Source organism: Pseudophryne corroboree, chromosome 3, assembly GCF_028390025.1.
Source record: "Pseudophryne corroboree isolate aPseCor3 chromosome 3, aPseCor3.hap2, whole genome shotgun sequence".
NCBI lineage: Eukaryota > Metazoa > Chordata > Amphibia > Anura > Myobatrachidae > Pseudophryne > Pseudophryne corroboree.
Window position 1 is genome coordinate 222,256,946 of NC_086446.1, and position 16,575 is coordinate 222,273,520.

Sequence of the window (16,575 nt, forward strand, 5' to 3'; positions counted from 1 at the left end):
AGCCTTTTTAAAGGTTTTCATTTGCCTCCCAGGGCGCCCCCCCCCAGCGCCCTGCACCCTCAGTGACTGCCGTGTGAAGTGTGCTGAGAGGAAAATGGCGCACAGCTGCAGTGCTGTGCGCTACCTTAAGAAGACTGCAGGAGTCTTCAGCCGCCGATTCTGGACCTCTTCTTGCTTCAGCATCTGTGAGGGGGCCGGCGGCGTGGCTCCGGTGACCATCCAGGCTGTACCTGTGATCGTCCCTCTGGAGCTTCATGTCCAGTAGCCAAGAAGCCAATCCATCCTGCACGCAGGTGAGTTCACTTCTTCTCCCCTCTGTCCCTCGTTGCAGTGATCCTGTTGCCAGCAGGAATCACTGTAAAATAAAAAACCTAAGCTAAACTCTAAGCAGCTCTTTATGAGAGCCACCTAGAATTGCACCCTTCTCGGCCGGGCACAAAAATCTAACTGGAGTCTGGAGGAGGGTCATAGGGGGAGGAGCCAGTACACACCACCTGACCTGTAAAAGCTTTACTTTTGTGCCCTGTCTCCTGCGGAGCCGCTATTCCCCATGGTCCTTTCAGGAACCCCAGCATCCACTTAGGACGATAGAGAAAGATTTGTAATTTCAGCCTTAAATTAAGCAGTTCTTAAGGGTGTGGTATACTAGGTTGAGAAATCATAGTAACATGAAAATGCTTAACATGTTAATAAACAGTCCCTGGTGGCCAAGCAGTCACTTATATGGTCGTGGCAGAAATTGGTAGTGTCATTTGAGGATACATGTTCTGGCAAGTACAGATCACTAACCTCCCCTAGTGCCCAATACGGATATGGACATTCTGAGAACGTCATGATTTCACACATTGACGTTTCGGATGTTGACTGTATTACTACATATCAGTTTTTACAATGGAGAATTTGACTTGCTATACCTTTGCCTTTATCCTGTGTGCATTGGACTTGGTCAGTTGTTTCTCACTGGCAGCTGGGATAAGGATGTCACAATCCGCCTCAAGAATGTTCCCATCATACGCCTGGGCTTTTGGGAAGCCAACAATTGTCCCATGTTGCTGTTCGAGAATAAAATTGGTCATATTCTTTTCACCCAAGTTTTAACCATGATAGCTACAGACAACTGCTTACAGGGAATCAGGGCTGACTTAAAGCAGTGATAAAAGTTAAGTTTTGCTTATCCATACTACTTAATCTCATGATATTCCATTTAGAAATTAGAATGACAATTTCACCAACACAGTTGTACATACAAAAAGGCAAAGCCTTTGTTAAAAACAATTTTAGAAGTTCAGTTATAAAGTGGTCTGCTTGCCTAACATCATGCGCTAGATAATGTAGCAGGGCATAAACATATCTACTTTAAAAAAAAGTATTACCCCCAAGCCTACAGAGGTGTCCTCATACACTATTGCAGCAGCTGTGCCAAACAGCCTTCTCAGAATGCCAGGTCCCATGCAACTACTTTACCAGAGCTTTTTATGGCTTAAAATGTGATAAAACAAAGCTGCTTCATGACATTGCACAGAGTCATTTGACCAAATGTGTGCAAAGTAGCAAATTGTAAAGTGCAACAGAATATGCTGTGCTGCACAAGAAACCTAATAAATCTATATATGAAGTGCTACGATGCAGCAACTCGCAGCTTTTTCCCCAAACAAATAGCATTGTACTTCATCTGAAACTTTGTAAATATTTATGCCTAATTCATGAGCAATTAAAGTTGCAGCCTGGTGTCCAATACAGATTGACTAGTGTTTTGTAGTGTCTGAAAAATAACAGTTATGCTACACTGCATGGCATAGCCCACTTGTGCCAGGCATCTTGAATCGCATGGAGTATCGAGGCTTGGTGTGTGGGGACACATCTGTACTTGGTTTTCTTCTGACTGATCCAAAGCTACAGCTATAGGAACAGACTGCATTTATATCCCAAACTACATATATTCTTCAGGATTGAGAGCTATCATGACAAACCAATCCAATATTAGGATTCAAGTGACATTAAGCAAAGCACAAAACTGGTATACCAGCCCACCTACTGGTGGGAAGTGGTTCCGTGGCAAAGTATCGACCATATTTTAGCAATTCTGAAGCTGCACTCCATCTACAAAGTTCATGTTGAGGACATAGGAGGTAATTCAGATCTGATTGCCCCACAATGCGCATCAGCAAACAGGCATTGCTGGTCAGCGACAGTGTGGTGCAAAAAATAAGAATTTACTTACCGATAATTCTATTTCTCGGAGTCCGTAGTGGATGCTGGGGTTCCTGAAAGGACCATGGGGAATAGCGGCTCCGCAGGAGACAGGGCACAAAAAGTAAAGCTTTCCGATCAGGTGGTGTGCACTGGCTCCTCCCCCTATGACCCTCCTCCAGACTCCAGTTAGGTACTGTGCCCGGACGAGCGTACACAATAAGGGAGGAATTTTGAATCCCGGGTAAGACTCATACCAGCCACACCAATCACACTGTACAACCTGTGATCTGAACCCAGTTAACAGTATGATAACAGCGGAGCCTCTGAAAAGATGGCTCACAACAACAATAACCCGATTTAGTTAGCAATAACTATGTACAAGTATTGCAGATAATCCGCACTTGGGATGGGCGCCCAGCATCCACTACGGACTCCGAGAAATAGAATTATCGGTAAGTAAATTCTTATTTTCTCTATCGTCCTTGTGGATGCTGGGGTTCCTGAAAGGACCATGGGGATTATACCAAAGCTCCCAAACGGGCGGGAGAGTGCGGATGACTCTGCAGCACCGAATGAGAGAACTCCAGGTCCTCTTTTGCCAGGGTATCAAATTTGTAGAATTTTACAAACGTGTTCTCCCCCGACCACGTAGCTGCTCGGCAAAGTTGTAATGCCGAGACCCCTCGGGCAGCCGCCCAAGATGAGCCCACCTTCCTTGTGGAATGGGCCTTAACAGATTTAGACTGTGGCAGGCCTGCCACAGAATGTGCAAGTTGAATTGTGCTACCAATCCCACGAGCAATCGACTGCTTAGAAGCAGAAGCACCCAGCATTGTTGGGTGCATACAGGATAAACAGCAAGTCAGATTTCCTGACTCCAGCCAACCTGGAAACTATATTTTCAGGGCCCTGATAACATCCAGCAACTTGGAGTCCTCCAAGTCCCTAGTAGCCGCAGGTACCACAATAAGCTGGTTCAGGTGAAACGCTGACACCACCTTAAGGAGAAACTGGGGACGAGTCCGCAGCTTTGCTCTGTCCGAATGGACAATCAGATATGGCTTTGTGAGATAAAGCCGCCAATTCTGACACTCGCCTGGCCGAGGCCAGGACCAACAGCATGGTCATTTTCCATGTGAGATATATCAAATCCACAGATTTGAGTTGTTTAAACCAATGTGATTTTTTTAGGAATCCCAAAACTACGTTGAGATCGCCCAGTGCCACTGGAGACATCAAAGGGGCTGTATATGCAGTACTCCCTTAACACTTCTGGACTTCAGGAACTGAAGCCAATTTCTTTCTGGAAGAAAATCAACAGGCCGAAATTTGAACCTTAATGGACCCAATTTGAGACCCATAGACACTCCTGTTTGCAGGAAATGTAGAAATTAACCTAGTTGAAATTCTTCCGTGGAGCCTTCCTGGACTCACACCCTGGCACATATTTTCACCTAAGTGGTGATAATGTTGTGCGGTCACCTCCTTCCTGGCTCTGACCAGGGTAGGGATGACCTCTTCCGGAATGCCTCTTTCCCTTAGGATCCGGCGTTCACCCGCCTTGGCGTCAACGCAGCTGCGGTAAGTCCCGGAACAGACACGGTTCTTGCCGAATCAAGACCCTTCTTAGTATCTCTTGAAGTTCCGGGAACCAAGTCCTTCTTGGCCAAACCGGAGCCACGAGTATAGTTCTTACTCCTCTCCTTCCTATCATTTTCAATACATTGGGTATGAAAAGCAGAGGATGGAACACATACACCGACGGTGTTACCAGAGCGTCCCAGCTATTGCCTGAGTGTCTCTTGACCTGGCGCTTCAGGTGGGACGCCATCATAACCACCTTTGGTCTTTCCCAACGGTTTACAATCATGTGGAAACTTCCAGATTAAGTTTCCACTTTTCCGGGTGGAATTCATTTATGCTGAGGAAATCTTCCCAGTTGCCCACTCCCGGAATGAACACTGCTGACAGTGTTATCACATGATTTTCCGCCCAGCGAAGAATCCTTGCTGTCATTGCCCTCCTGCTTCTTGTGTCGCCCCGTCTGATAACGTGGGCGACCGCCATGATGATGTCCTACTGGATCAGCACCGGTTGACTTTGAAGCAGGAGTCTTCCTAGGCTCAGAGCATTGTAAATTGCCCTTAGCTCCAGTATATTCATGTGGAGAGAAGTCTCCAGACTTGACCACACTTCCTTGGAAATTTTTTCCCTGTGTGACTACTCCCCAGCCTCTCAGGCTGGTATCCGTGGTCCCCAGAACACAGTCCTGAATGCTGAGTGTGCTGCCCTCTAAAAGATGAGCACTCTGCAGCCCCCACAGAAGAGACACCCTTGTCCTTGGAGACAGGATTATCCGCTGATGCATCTGAAAATGCGATCCGGACCATTCGTCCAGCAAATCCCCTGAGATCTGCCGAATGGAATCGCTTCGTAAGAAGCCACCATTTTTCCCAGGACTCCTGTGCATTGATGCACTGATACTTGGCCTGGTTTTAGGAGGTTTCTGACTAGGTCGAATAACTCCTTGGCTTTTTCCTCCCGGAGGAACACCTTTTTCTGGACTATGCCCAGAATCATTCCTAGGAACAGCAGACGTATCGTCGGAAAACAGCTGCGATTCTTGGAATATTTAGAATCCAGTCGTGCTGTCGTAGAACTACTTTAGATAGTGCTCTTCCGACCTCCAACTGTTCTCTGGAACTTGCCCTTTTCAGGATATCGTCCAAGTAAGGGATAATTTAGATGCCTTTTTTCTTTGAAGAAACATCTTTTCGGCCATTACCTTGGTAAAAGGCCCGGGGTGCCGTGGATAATTCAAACGGCATCGTCTGAAACTGATATTGACAGTTCTGTACCACGAACCAGAGGTACCCTTGTTGAGAAGGGCAAATTTGGACATGGAGGTAATCCTTGATGTCCAGGGACACCATATAGTCCCCTTCTTTCCGGTTCGCTATCACTGCTCTGAGTGACTCCATCTCGATTTGAACCTTTTATGTAAGTGTTCAAAGATTTCAGTTTAGACTATGTCTCACCAAGCCGTCTGGCTTCAGTACCACAATATAGTGTGGAAAAATAATACCCTTTTCCTTGTTGTAGGAGGGGTACTTTGATTATCACCTGCTGGATATACAGCTTGTGAATTGTTTCCAATGCTGCCTCCCTGTCGGAGGGAGCCGTTGGTAAAGCAGACTTCAGAAACCTGCGAGGAGAAGATGTCTCGACTCTCCAATCTGTACCCCTGGGATAATACTTGTACTATCTAGGGGTCAACCTGCGAGTGATCCCACTGCGCGCTGAGACTCTTGAGACTACCCCCCCACCTTGAGTCCGCTTGCACGGCCCCAGCGTCATGCTGAGGACTTGGCAGACGCGGTGGAGGGCTTCTTTTCCTGGGAAGGGGCTGCCTGCTGCAGTCTACTTCCCTTACCTCTATGTCTGGGCAGATATGACTGGCCTTTTGCCTGCATGCCCTCATGGGAAAGGAAGGATTGAGGCTGAAAAGACGGTGTCTTTTTCAGCTGAGATGTAACTTGGGGTAAAAAGGTTGGATTTCCCAGCTGTTGCCGTGGTCCCCAGGTCCGATGGACCGACCCCAACTAACTCCTTCCCTTTATACGGCAATACTTCCATGTGCCGTATGGGATCTGTATCACCTGACCACTGTCGTGTCCATGACATCTTCTGGGTGATATGGACAACGTACTTATCTTGATGCCAGAGAGCAAATATCCCTCTGTGCATCTCACGTACATATATATAGAATGCATCCTATTAAATGCTCTATATGAATAAAATATTTTCAGTCAGGGAATCCGACCAAGCCAACCCAGCACTGCATCTCCAGGCTGATGGCGATCGCTGGTCGCAGTATAACCACCGTATGTGTGTATATACTTTTTAGGATATCTTTCCAGCTTCCTATCAGCTGGCTCCTTGAGGGCGGCCGTATCTGGAGACGGTAACGCCACTTGATAAGCGTGTGAGCGCCTTATCACCCTAAGGGGTGTTTCCCAACGCGCCCTAATTTCTGGCGGGAAAGGGTATAACGCCAATATTTGCTATCGGGGTAACCCCACGCATCATCACACACTTCATTTTATTTTATCTGATTCAGGAAAAACTACAGGTAGTTTTTTCACTCCCACATAATACCCTTTTTTGTGGTACTTGTAGTATCAGAAATATGCAACACCTCCTTCATTGCCCTTAACGTGTGGCCCCAATGAGAAATACGTTTGTTTATTCACCGTCGACACTGGATTCAGTGTCCGTGTCTGTGTCTGTGTCGACCGACTGAGGTAAATGGGCGTTTTTAACGCCCCTGACGGTGTTTCTGAGACGCCTGGACCGGTACTAATAGTTTGTCGGCCGTCTCACGTCGTCAACCGACCTTGCAGCGTGTTGACATTCTCACGTAATTCCCTAAATAAGCCATCCATTCCGGTGTCGACTCCCTAGAGAGTGACATCACCATTACAGGCAATTTCTCCGCCTCCTCACCAACATCGTCCTCATACATGTCGACACACACGTACCGACACACAGCACACACACCGGGAATGCTCTGACAGAGGACAGGACCCACACTAGCCCTTTGGGGAGACAGAGGGAGAGTTTGCCAGCACACATCAAAACGCTATAATTATATAGGGACAACCTTATATAAGTGTTTTCCCTTATAGCATCTTTATATATATCTCAATATCGCCAAAATCAGTGCCCCCCCTCTCTGTTTTAACCCCGTTTCTGTAGTGCAGTGCAGGGGAGAGCCTGGGAGCCTTCTCTCCAGGCTCTGTGAGAGAAAATGGCGCTGTGTGCTGAGGAGATAGGCCCCGCCCCTTTTTCGGCGGGCTCGTCTCCCGCTATTTAGTGAATCTTGGCAGGGGTTAAATATCTCCATATAGCCTCTGGGGGCTATATGTGAGGTATTTTTCGCCAAAAAAGGTTTTCATTTGCCTCCCAGGGCGCCCCCCTCCCAGCGCCCTGCACCCTCAGTGACTGCCGTGTGAAGTGTGCTGAGAGGAAAATGGCGCACAGCTGCAGTGCTGTGCGCTACCTTTAGAAGACTGCAGGAGTCTTCAGCCGCCGATTCTGGACCTCTTCTTACTTCAGCATCTGCAAGGGGGCCGGCGGCGCGGCTCCGGTGACCATCCAGGCTGTACCTGTGATCGTCCCTCTGGAGCTGATGTCCAGTAGCCAAGAAGCCAATCCATCCTGCACGCAGGTGAGTTCACTCCTTCTCCCCTAAGTCCCTCGTTGCAGTGATCCTGTTGCCAGCAGGACTCACTGTAAAATAAAAAACCTAAGCTAAACTTTCTCTAAGCAGCTCTTTAGGAGAGCCACCTAGATTGCACCCTTCTCGGCCGGGCACAAAAATCTAACTGGAGTCTGGAGGAGGGTCATAGGGGGAGGAGCCAGTGCACACCACCTGATCGGAAAGCTTTACTTTTTGTGCCCTGTCTCCTGCGGAGCCGCTATTCCCCATGGTCCTTTCAGGAACCCCAGCATCCACAAGGACGATAGAGAAATGTAACTTGCAAGCGGATTGACAAGAGGCAGTTTGTGGGTGGTAATGGACCTTTTTTTGGGTGTCAGGGAAACCGCAGGCTGTTCGAAGCGTTTTGAGGGAGGGTGTGCGGACTATCGGCCTGTTCATTGCAATGTAGGAGTAACTCCTGGGCTGTGCACAGACTACACAGTGGAAAAATCATTCAATGGTGAGTGAGGTGTGAACGGATTTGCAGCTGTCTGCTGACTGAGGGATTTTTAGCAGCTTGGCTTACACATGCGATTGCACACATGCATGGCGAATATACACTCCACTTGGGCGATGACTGCTGGGCTGCTAAAATTGTTGTGCTGCATTCAGATAATCAGGTCTGATTTACCCCCATAGTCGGATTCAATATGTAGCAATGTTAAAGATATGACTTCAGAACTGCATAGGAATGCTCTTCGTGGTGGCCAATTTGCTGAAACGCTCATTTTAAGTCAAACCCCACAGAGGGGCATGCAGCAAAGTAAGCAATTATGGGCTACTATAAGTACTGGCAATATGCAAATAGTTCTCCAAATTGCCTTGCCATCTACGAGCATAAGACAGATAATAAATGATATGACTATGTATCTGCAACTCACAAGTTTATAGTCTTCAAGCTCTTTAGGATCAATGCCTTCTGGATTCCAAATTGTTCCATCTATTTCTCCAATGCCAACACACTTGGCACCAAAACGATGAAGGTAACGCATGGAATGCAGACCCACATTACCAAATCCCTGTGGAGTACAAAAAGTATTTGGAGGAGAAAATAAATAAAAACAGTTTACAAAGTAAACAAATAGAAAAGCCAAAAAAAAAATGGTTTATAGAAAGGTTGTATTGCTAATAAAAAAAAAAAAGGTTGCATTATGAAACCTGCCAGACCTCTTTTGTATTGTAAACCATGGAAACTAAACTGCATTCTGAGATTTTAAGGCCTAAATAAGACTAGTGTGAGAGGGCTATTCTGTGAGGTAACAGGTAGAGCTTGTAAAACATACTTCTAGTGGAAAGTGGCACACTCCAGCAGAACCATTTAGAGGCAAATATGAGGAACACTACCATGTCAAAGACAGATGTGAATGGGTATCAGAGCAGCACTGAAATATGCATGCAGGAAAATATAGGACAGTACAATTGATGGTAATGTGAATTAAGACTGTCCAATCAGAAAAGGTTTTGGCCATGTATTTACTTACATGAAGAGCATGAATGCAGTAACCCATAAATCAGGAACATGGATTGAACACTACTTGTATTGTAAAAGACAAACAAATCTCAAGTCACCTGAATGGCAAATGTTTTATCACCAAACCCTGGCGTCATCCCCAGCTGGCTCATATATGAAGCCTCATTGATGAAGTTCTCAATTCCATGGAAGACCCCACGACCAGTAGCAGAGACACGTCCATGGATGCCTCCTTGGCTAATAGGCTTTCCAGTAACACATGCATGTGCATTGATATCCTGCAATAAGGGTGAAACATGTTACTAGTCTCCAAAACTAACATATAACAAATTGTCAAATACAGTAACTACACAGAAAAACTCCTTCACTGTAAAAAAGGAAATTCCATGGAAACCATATATTTAGGGGTAGTCAAGACCCTTCACTTTATAGCCATAGCCCCCAAAATGGTCTTTGTCACCGCTGGGACAGTGGCTCTACTAAGCGCCTGCCTCTGCGAAGAGTGAATAATTACAGCTTACACTATACTGCCGTGTTCAGACACCATTTTACTAATGCAGTCACCAGGGTGCACATGCACAGTATATGCTGCCAAGATCTCTCCAGTGAAAATGTAGCACACTAGCAAATACTGTTACTAAGTACTTCCTGTAAGACTCCGCACAATACAAATATGCTTGGTTGAGGAATGTTCACCAATTGCATGTACCCTATATTTAGTTTCACATACATCTCTGAACTGTACATTGGACACTAAAAAGTAGGGACTAAGTGTTCAACCAATAATTGGTAAGCTTCCAACACTTAACTGAGCCATAGCGGTTTACTGGTCCTAATAGATATATCTGCAGATCAATTGATCTGCAGATATATAATGGACGGATCGAGCAGTGTGTTGAGCATACACACTGCCCGATCCGTCGGGGACCGACGTCATGAACTGGGCGGGCATGTACACACGCCCGCCCAGTTCAGCTGTCAAACACTGCCGGCCGACCCGTACACACAGCGTCGCGACAATATATCGGTAGATATATTGGCCGTCGGCTGTGCTGCGCGGCCAACACGATACGTCTGAACTCAGTCGCTCACAGACGTATCGGCCGTACACACTGGCCGACGGTCCCGCGATATATCGGCCGTTCAAGAGAACGGCCGATATATCGACGTGTGTGTACGGGCCTTTAGACGTTAGAAGTCTTCTGCTGGGCATACATGGTCAGAAAGTGCTGGTCAGACCTAGACATTTTATCTGACAGCTTGAAAACCAGCAGATAGTGGCAATACAGATATCTCTATGTATATGGCCATGATATCTGGGTTTCTATACAGGGGAGGAGGAGATTACCCCATTCTTTCCATGGGAAAGAAAAGAATTTACTTACCGATAATTCTATTTCTCATAGTCCGTAGTGGATGCTGGGGACTCCGAAAGGACCATGGGGAATAGCGGCTCCGCAGGAGACTGGGCACAAAAGTAAAAAGCTTTAGGACTACCTGGTGTGCACTGGCTCCTCCCCCTATGACCCTCCTCCAAGCCTCAGTTAGGATACTGTGCCCGGACGAGCGTACACAATAAGGAAGGATTTTGAATCCCGGGTAAGACTCTTACCAGCCACACCAATCACACCGTACAACTTGTGATCTGAACCCAGTTAACAGCATAACAGAAGGAGCCTCTGAAAAAATGGCTCACAACAACAATAAACCGATTTTTGTAACAATAACTATGTACAAGTAATGCAGACAATCCGCACTTGGGATGGGTGCCCAGCATCCACTACGGACTATGAGAAATAGAATTATCAGTAAGTAAATTCTTATTTTCTCTAACGTCCTAGTGGATGCTGGGGACTCCGAAAGGACCATGGGGATTATACCAAAGCTCCCAAACGGGCGGGAGAGTGCGGATGACTCTGCAGCACCGAATGAGAGAACTCCAGGTCCTCCTCAGCCAGGGTATCAAATTTGTAGAATTTGGCAAACGTGTTTGCCCCTGACCAAGTAGCTGCTCGGCAAAGTTGTAAAGCCGAGACCCCTCGGGCAGCCGCCCAAGATGAGCCCACTTTCCTTGTGGAATGGGCTTTTACAGATTTTGGCTGTGGCAGGCCTGCCACAGAATGTGCAAGCTGAATTGTACTACAAATCCAACGAGCAATAGTCTGCTTAGAAGCAGGAGCACCCAGCTTGTTGGGTGCATACAGGATAAACAGCGAGTCAGATTATCTGACTCCAGCCGTCCTGGAAACATATTTTCAGGGCCCTGACTACGTCCAGTAACTTGGAATCCTCCAAGTCCCTAGTAGCCGCAGGCACCACAATAGGCTGGTTTAAGTGAAATGCTGAAACCACCTTAGGGAGAAATTGAGGACGAGTCCTCAATTCTGCCCTGTCCGTATGAAAAATTAGGTAAGGGCTTTTATAGGATAAAGCCGCCAATTCTGAAACATGCCTGGCTGAAGCCAGGGCTAACAGCATTACCACTTTCCATGTGAGATATTTTAAGTCCACAGTGGTGAGTGGTTCAAACCAATGTGATTTTAGGAACCCCAAAACTACATTGAGATCCCAAGGTGCCACTGGAGGCACAAAAGGAGGCTGTATATGCAGTACTCCCTTGACAAACGTCTGAACTTCAGGAACAGAAGCTAGTTCTTTTTGGAAGAATATTGACAGGGCCGAAATTTGAACCTTAATGGACCCTAATTTTAGGCCCATAGACAATCCTGCTTGCAGGAAATGCAGGAAACGACCCAGTTGAAATTCCTCTGTAGGGGCCTTCCTGGCCTCGCACCACGCAACATATTTTCGCCAAATACGGTGATAATGTTGTACGGTCACATCCTTCCTGGCTTTGATCAGGGTAGGGATGACTTCATCCGGAATGCCTTTTTCCTTCAGGATCCGGCGTTCAACCGCCATGCCGTCAAACGCAGCCGCGGTAAGTCTTGGAACAGACATGGTCCCTGCTGGAGCAGGTCCTTTCTTAGAGGTAGAGGCCACGGGTCTTCCGTGAGTATCTCTTGAATTTCCGGGTACCAAGTCCTTCTTGGCCAATCCGGAGCCACGAGTATAGTCTTTACTCCTCTCCTTCTTATGATTCTCAGTACTTTTGGTATGAGAGGAAGAGGAGGGAACACATACACTGACTGGTACACCCACGGTGTTACCAGAGCGTCCACAGCTATTGCCTGAGGGTCCCTTGACCTGGCGCAATATCTGTCCAGTTTTTTGTTGAGGCGGGACGCCATCATGTCTACCTTTGGCTTTTCCCAACGGTTCACAATCATGTGGAAGACTTCTGGGTGAAGTCCCCACTCCCCCGGGTGAAGATCGTGTCTGCTGAGGAAGTCTGCTTCCCAGTTGTCCACTCCCGGAATGAACACTGCTGACAGTGCTATCACATGATTCTCCGCCCAGCGAAGAATCCTTGCCACTTCCATCATTGCCCTCCTGCTTCTTGTGCCGCCCTGTGTTTACGTGGGCGACTGCCGTGATGTTGTCCGACTGGATCAACACTGGCTGACCCTGAAGCAGAGGCCTTGCCTGACTTAGGGCATTGTAAATGGCCCTTAGTTCCAGGATATTTATGTGAAGTGACGTTTCCATGCTTGACCACAAGCCCTGGAAATTTCTTCCCTGTGTGACTGCTCCCCAGCCTCTCAGGCTGGCATCCGTGGTCACCAGGACCCAATCCTGAATGCCGAATCTGCGGCCCTCTAGGAGATGAGCACTTTGTAACCACCACAGGAGAGACACCCTTGTCCTTGGAGACAGGGTTATCCGCTGATGCATTTGAAGATGCGATCCGGACCATTTGTCCAGCAGATCCCACTGAAAAGTTCTTGCGTGGAATCTGCCGAATGGAATCGCTTCGTAAGAAGCCACCATCTTTCCCAGGACCCTTGTGCATTGGTGTACTGACACTTAGCCTGGTCTTAGGAGGTTCCTGACTAGGTCGGATAACTCCTTGGCTTTCTCCTTTGGGAGAAACACCTTTTTCTGTACTGTGTCCAGAATCATCCCTAGGAACAGCAGACGTGTCGTCGGAATCCGCTGCGATTTTGGAATATTTAGAATCCATCCGTGCTGTCGTAGTACTACTTGAGATAGTGCTACTCCGACCTCTAACTGTTCTCTGGACCTTGCCCTTATCAGGAGATCGTCCAAGTAAGGGATAATTAAGACGCCTTTTCTTCGAAGAAGAATCATTTCGGCCATTACCTTGGTAAAGACCCGGGGTGCCGTGGACAATCCAAACGGCAACGTCTGAAACTGATAGTGACAGTTCTGTACCACAAACCTGAGGTACCCTTGGTGAGAAGGGCAAATTGGGACATGGAGGTAAGCATCCTTGATGTCCAGAGACACCATATAGTCCCCTTCTTCCAGGTTCGCTATCACTGCTCTGAGTGACTCCATCTTGAACCTTTTTATGTAAGTGTTCAAGGATTTCAGATTTAAAATGGGTCATACATACATACATACATACATACATAGATAACCTTATATAAGTGTTTTTCCCTAATATAGCTGCTGTATATATTTATATGCCAAATTAGTGCCCCCCCTCTTGTTTTACCCTGTTTCTGTAGTGCAGGACTGCAGGGGAGAGTCAGGGAGCCTTCCTCCAACGGAGCTGTGAGGTAAAAATGGCGCCAGTGTGCTGAGGAGAAAGGCCGCCGTGAAGGGGGCGGAGCCTTTCTCCCGCTTTTTAATGGAAAAATTGGCAGGGGTTAAATGCATCCATATAGCCCAGGAGCTATATGTGATGTATTTTTTTTCAAAAAAAAGGTTTTGGTTTTTTTTGCGTCTCAGGGCGCCCCCCCCCAGCGCCCTGCACCCTCAGTGACCGGAGTGTGAAGTGTGCTGAGAGCAATGGCGCACAGCTGCGGTGCTGTGCGCTACCTTATTGAAGACAGGACGTCTTCTGCCGCCGATTTTCCGGACCTCTTCACTCTTCTGGCTCTGTAAGGGGGCCGGCGGCACGGCTCCGGGACCCATCCATGGCTGGGCCTGTGATCGTCCCTCTGGAGCTAATGTCCAGTAGCCTAAGAAGCCCAATCCACTCTGCACGCAGGTGAGTTCGCTTCTTCTTCCCTTAGTCCCTCGGTGCAGTGAGCCTGTTGCCAGCAGGTCTCACTGAAAATAAAAAACCTACTTTAAACTTTTACACTAAGCAGCTCAGGAGAGCCCCTTAGCCTGCACCCGTCTCGTTCGGGCACAAAAATCTAACCGAGGCTTGGAAGAGGGTCATAGGGGGAGGAGCCAGTGCACACCAGGTAGTCCTAAAGCTTTTTACTTTTGTGCCCAGTCTCCTGCGGAGCCGCTATTCCCCATGGTCCTTTCGGAGTCTACAGCATCCACTAGGACGTTAGAGAAAATGGGAATTACCAGTTTGTCTCAGCAATGCATACACCAGATGAAGCAGACTTAAATAAAATAAAATCAGACTGCTGGACAATTTGGCATGTCCGACTGCTCAATATTTTAAGACAGACTGCACAGATACTATCCAATTATCTGGCAAATCCACCAATATCAGTCAGATTGCCCAGATAGCTGAATGTATATCCAGCATAACCTACTGTAGATTGGTTAAAACAATTGATATAATGTAGAAGTGTCAGATTACCCAGGAAAACAAAGATGCAGCTTTAACATTAACCATGTATTTTGTTTTCAAATGAAAACATGTATCAAGAATGCGAGTCACTATACCCATAATATACTGAACTACGGTTAGGTTTTAGCCACTTTATGAATGCAGTGAAGATTGTGAAACAAATGATACATTAAAACTTTGGAAGCTAGAAGGCGCATTGACTGCGCAAGAAGTTACGCAGAGTGGTATTGTGTATCAACACAAACCAGATCTCATGTTCTCCACACCTCCCCAGCTTGCTACTGCAAGCAGAATAGCCTTTGAACATACTACATGGATACCAAACCTTAATCACTGCCACAAGCCAAGAAAAAAAAAAATAAGATTTTAAACCTACCGGTAAATCTATTTCTCCTAGTCTGTAGAGGATGCTGGGGACTCCGTAAGGACCATGGGGTAGACAGGCTCCACAGTAGATAGGGCACCTAAAAAGAATTTACTATGGGTGTGCACTGGCTTCTCCCTCTATGCCCCTCCTCCAGACCTCAGTTAGAGAACTGTGCCCAGAGGAGATGGACAATACAAGGCAGGATTTAGAAATCCAAGGGCAAGATTCATACCAGCCCACACCAATCATACCATGTAACCTGGATCATACATAACCAGTTAACCGTATGAACAAACAGTAACGGTCCAAGACCGATTCCAACTGTAACAGAACCCTTATGTAAGCAACAACTATATACAAGTCTTGCAGAGTTTCCGCACTGGGACTGGCGCCCAGCATCCTCTACGGCAGAGGTTCTCAAACTCGGTCCTCGGGAGCCCACACAGTGCATGTTTTGCAGGTAACCCAGCAGGTGCACAGGTGTATTAATTACTCGACACATTTTAAAAGTTCCACAGGTGGAGCTAATTATTTCACTTGCAATTCTGTGAGGAGACCTGCAAAACATGCACTGTGTGGGCCCCCGAAGACAGAGTTTGAGAACCTCTGCTCTACGGACTAGGAGAAATAGATTTACCGGTAGGTTTAAAATCTTATTTTCTCTTACGTCCTAGAGGATGCTGGGGACTCCGTAAGGACCATGGGGTTTATACCAAAGCATGCAATCGGGCGGGAGAGTGCGTATGACTCTGCAGCACCGACTGAGCAAACGCTAGGTCCTCATCAGCCAGGGTATCAAACTTGTAGAATTTAGCAAAAGTGTTTGACCCCGACCAAGTCGCCGCTCGGCAAAGCTGTAATGCTGAGACGCCTCGGGCAGCCGCCCAAGAAGAACCCACCTTCCTAGTGGAATGGGCCTTAACCGAATTTGGTACCGGCAATCCAGCCGTAGAATGAGTCTGCTGAATCGTATTACAGATCCAGCGAGCAATAGTCTGCTTCGAAGCAGGTGCGCCTATCTTATTGGCCGCATACAGGACAAACAGAGCCTGTTTTCACTAATTCTAGCCGTCCTGGCTACATAAATCTTTAAGGCAGACTACGTCCAGGGATCTGGAATCCTCCAGGTCACTTGTAGCCACAGGCACCACAATAGGTTGATTCGTATGGAACGAAGAAACCACTTTAGGCAAAAATTGCAGACGTGTCCTCAATTCAGCTCGATCCACATGAAAAATCAAGTAGGGGCTCGTGTGACAAAGCCGCCAATTCTGACACTCGCCTTGCTGATGCTAAGGCCAACAACATGACCACCTTCCAGGTAAGAAATTTCAACTCAACCTTATTAAGCGGTTCAAACCAGTGTGATTTTAGGAACTGCAACACCACGTTCAGGTCCCATGGTGCCACTGGAGGCACAAAAGGGGGCTGGATGTGCAGCACTCCCTTTACAAACGTCTGGACTTCTGGAAGAGAAGCCAATTCCTTCTGAAAGAAAATAGAGAGCCGAAATCTGTACCTTAACAGAGCCTAATTTCAGGCCCATATCCACTCCTGTCTGTAGGAAGTGGAGAAAACGACCCAGATGAAAATCTTCCGTAGGTGCATTCTTGTTCTCACACCAAGACACATACTTTCGCCAGATACAGTGATAG

The 16,575-nt window shown here is 47.1% G+C and overlaps 1 protein-coding gene across 1 annotated transcript in view; it reads right to left on the bottom strand.

Annotated features, from left to right (window-relative positions):
* LOC135055141 (glutamate dehydrogenase, mitochondrial) overlaps nucleotides 1-16,575 on the bottom strand; it is a 72,658-nt gene that overhangs the window by 26,046 nt on the left and 30,037 nt on the right. The window contains exons 6-8 of the mRNA XM_063958833.1: nucleotides 9,026-9,205; nucleotides 8,338-8,475; nucleotides 915-1,052 (exon numbers count right to left, since the gene is read on the bottom strand). Coding sequence (XP_063814903.1) covers nucleotides 915-1,052; nucleotides 8,338-8,475; nucleotides 9,026-9,205 — 456 coding nt within the window. The remainder of the gene's footprint in view (nucleotides 1-914; nucleotides 1,053-8,337; nucleotides 8,476-9,025; nucleotides 9,206-16,575) is intronic.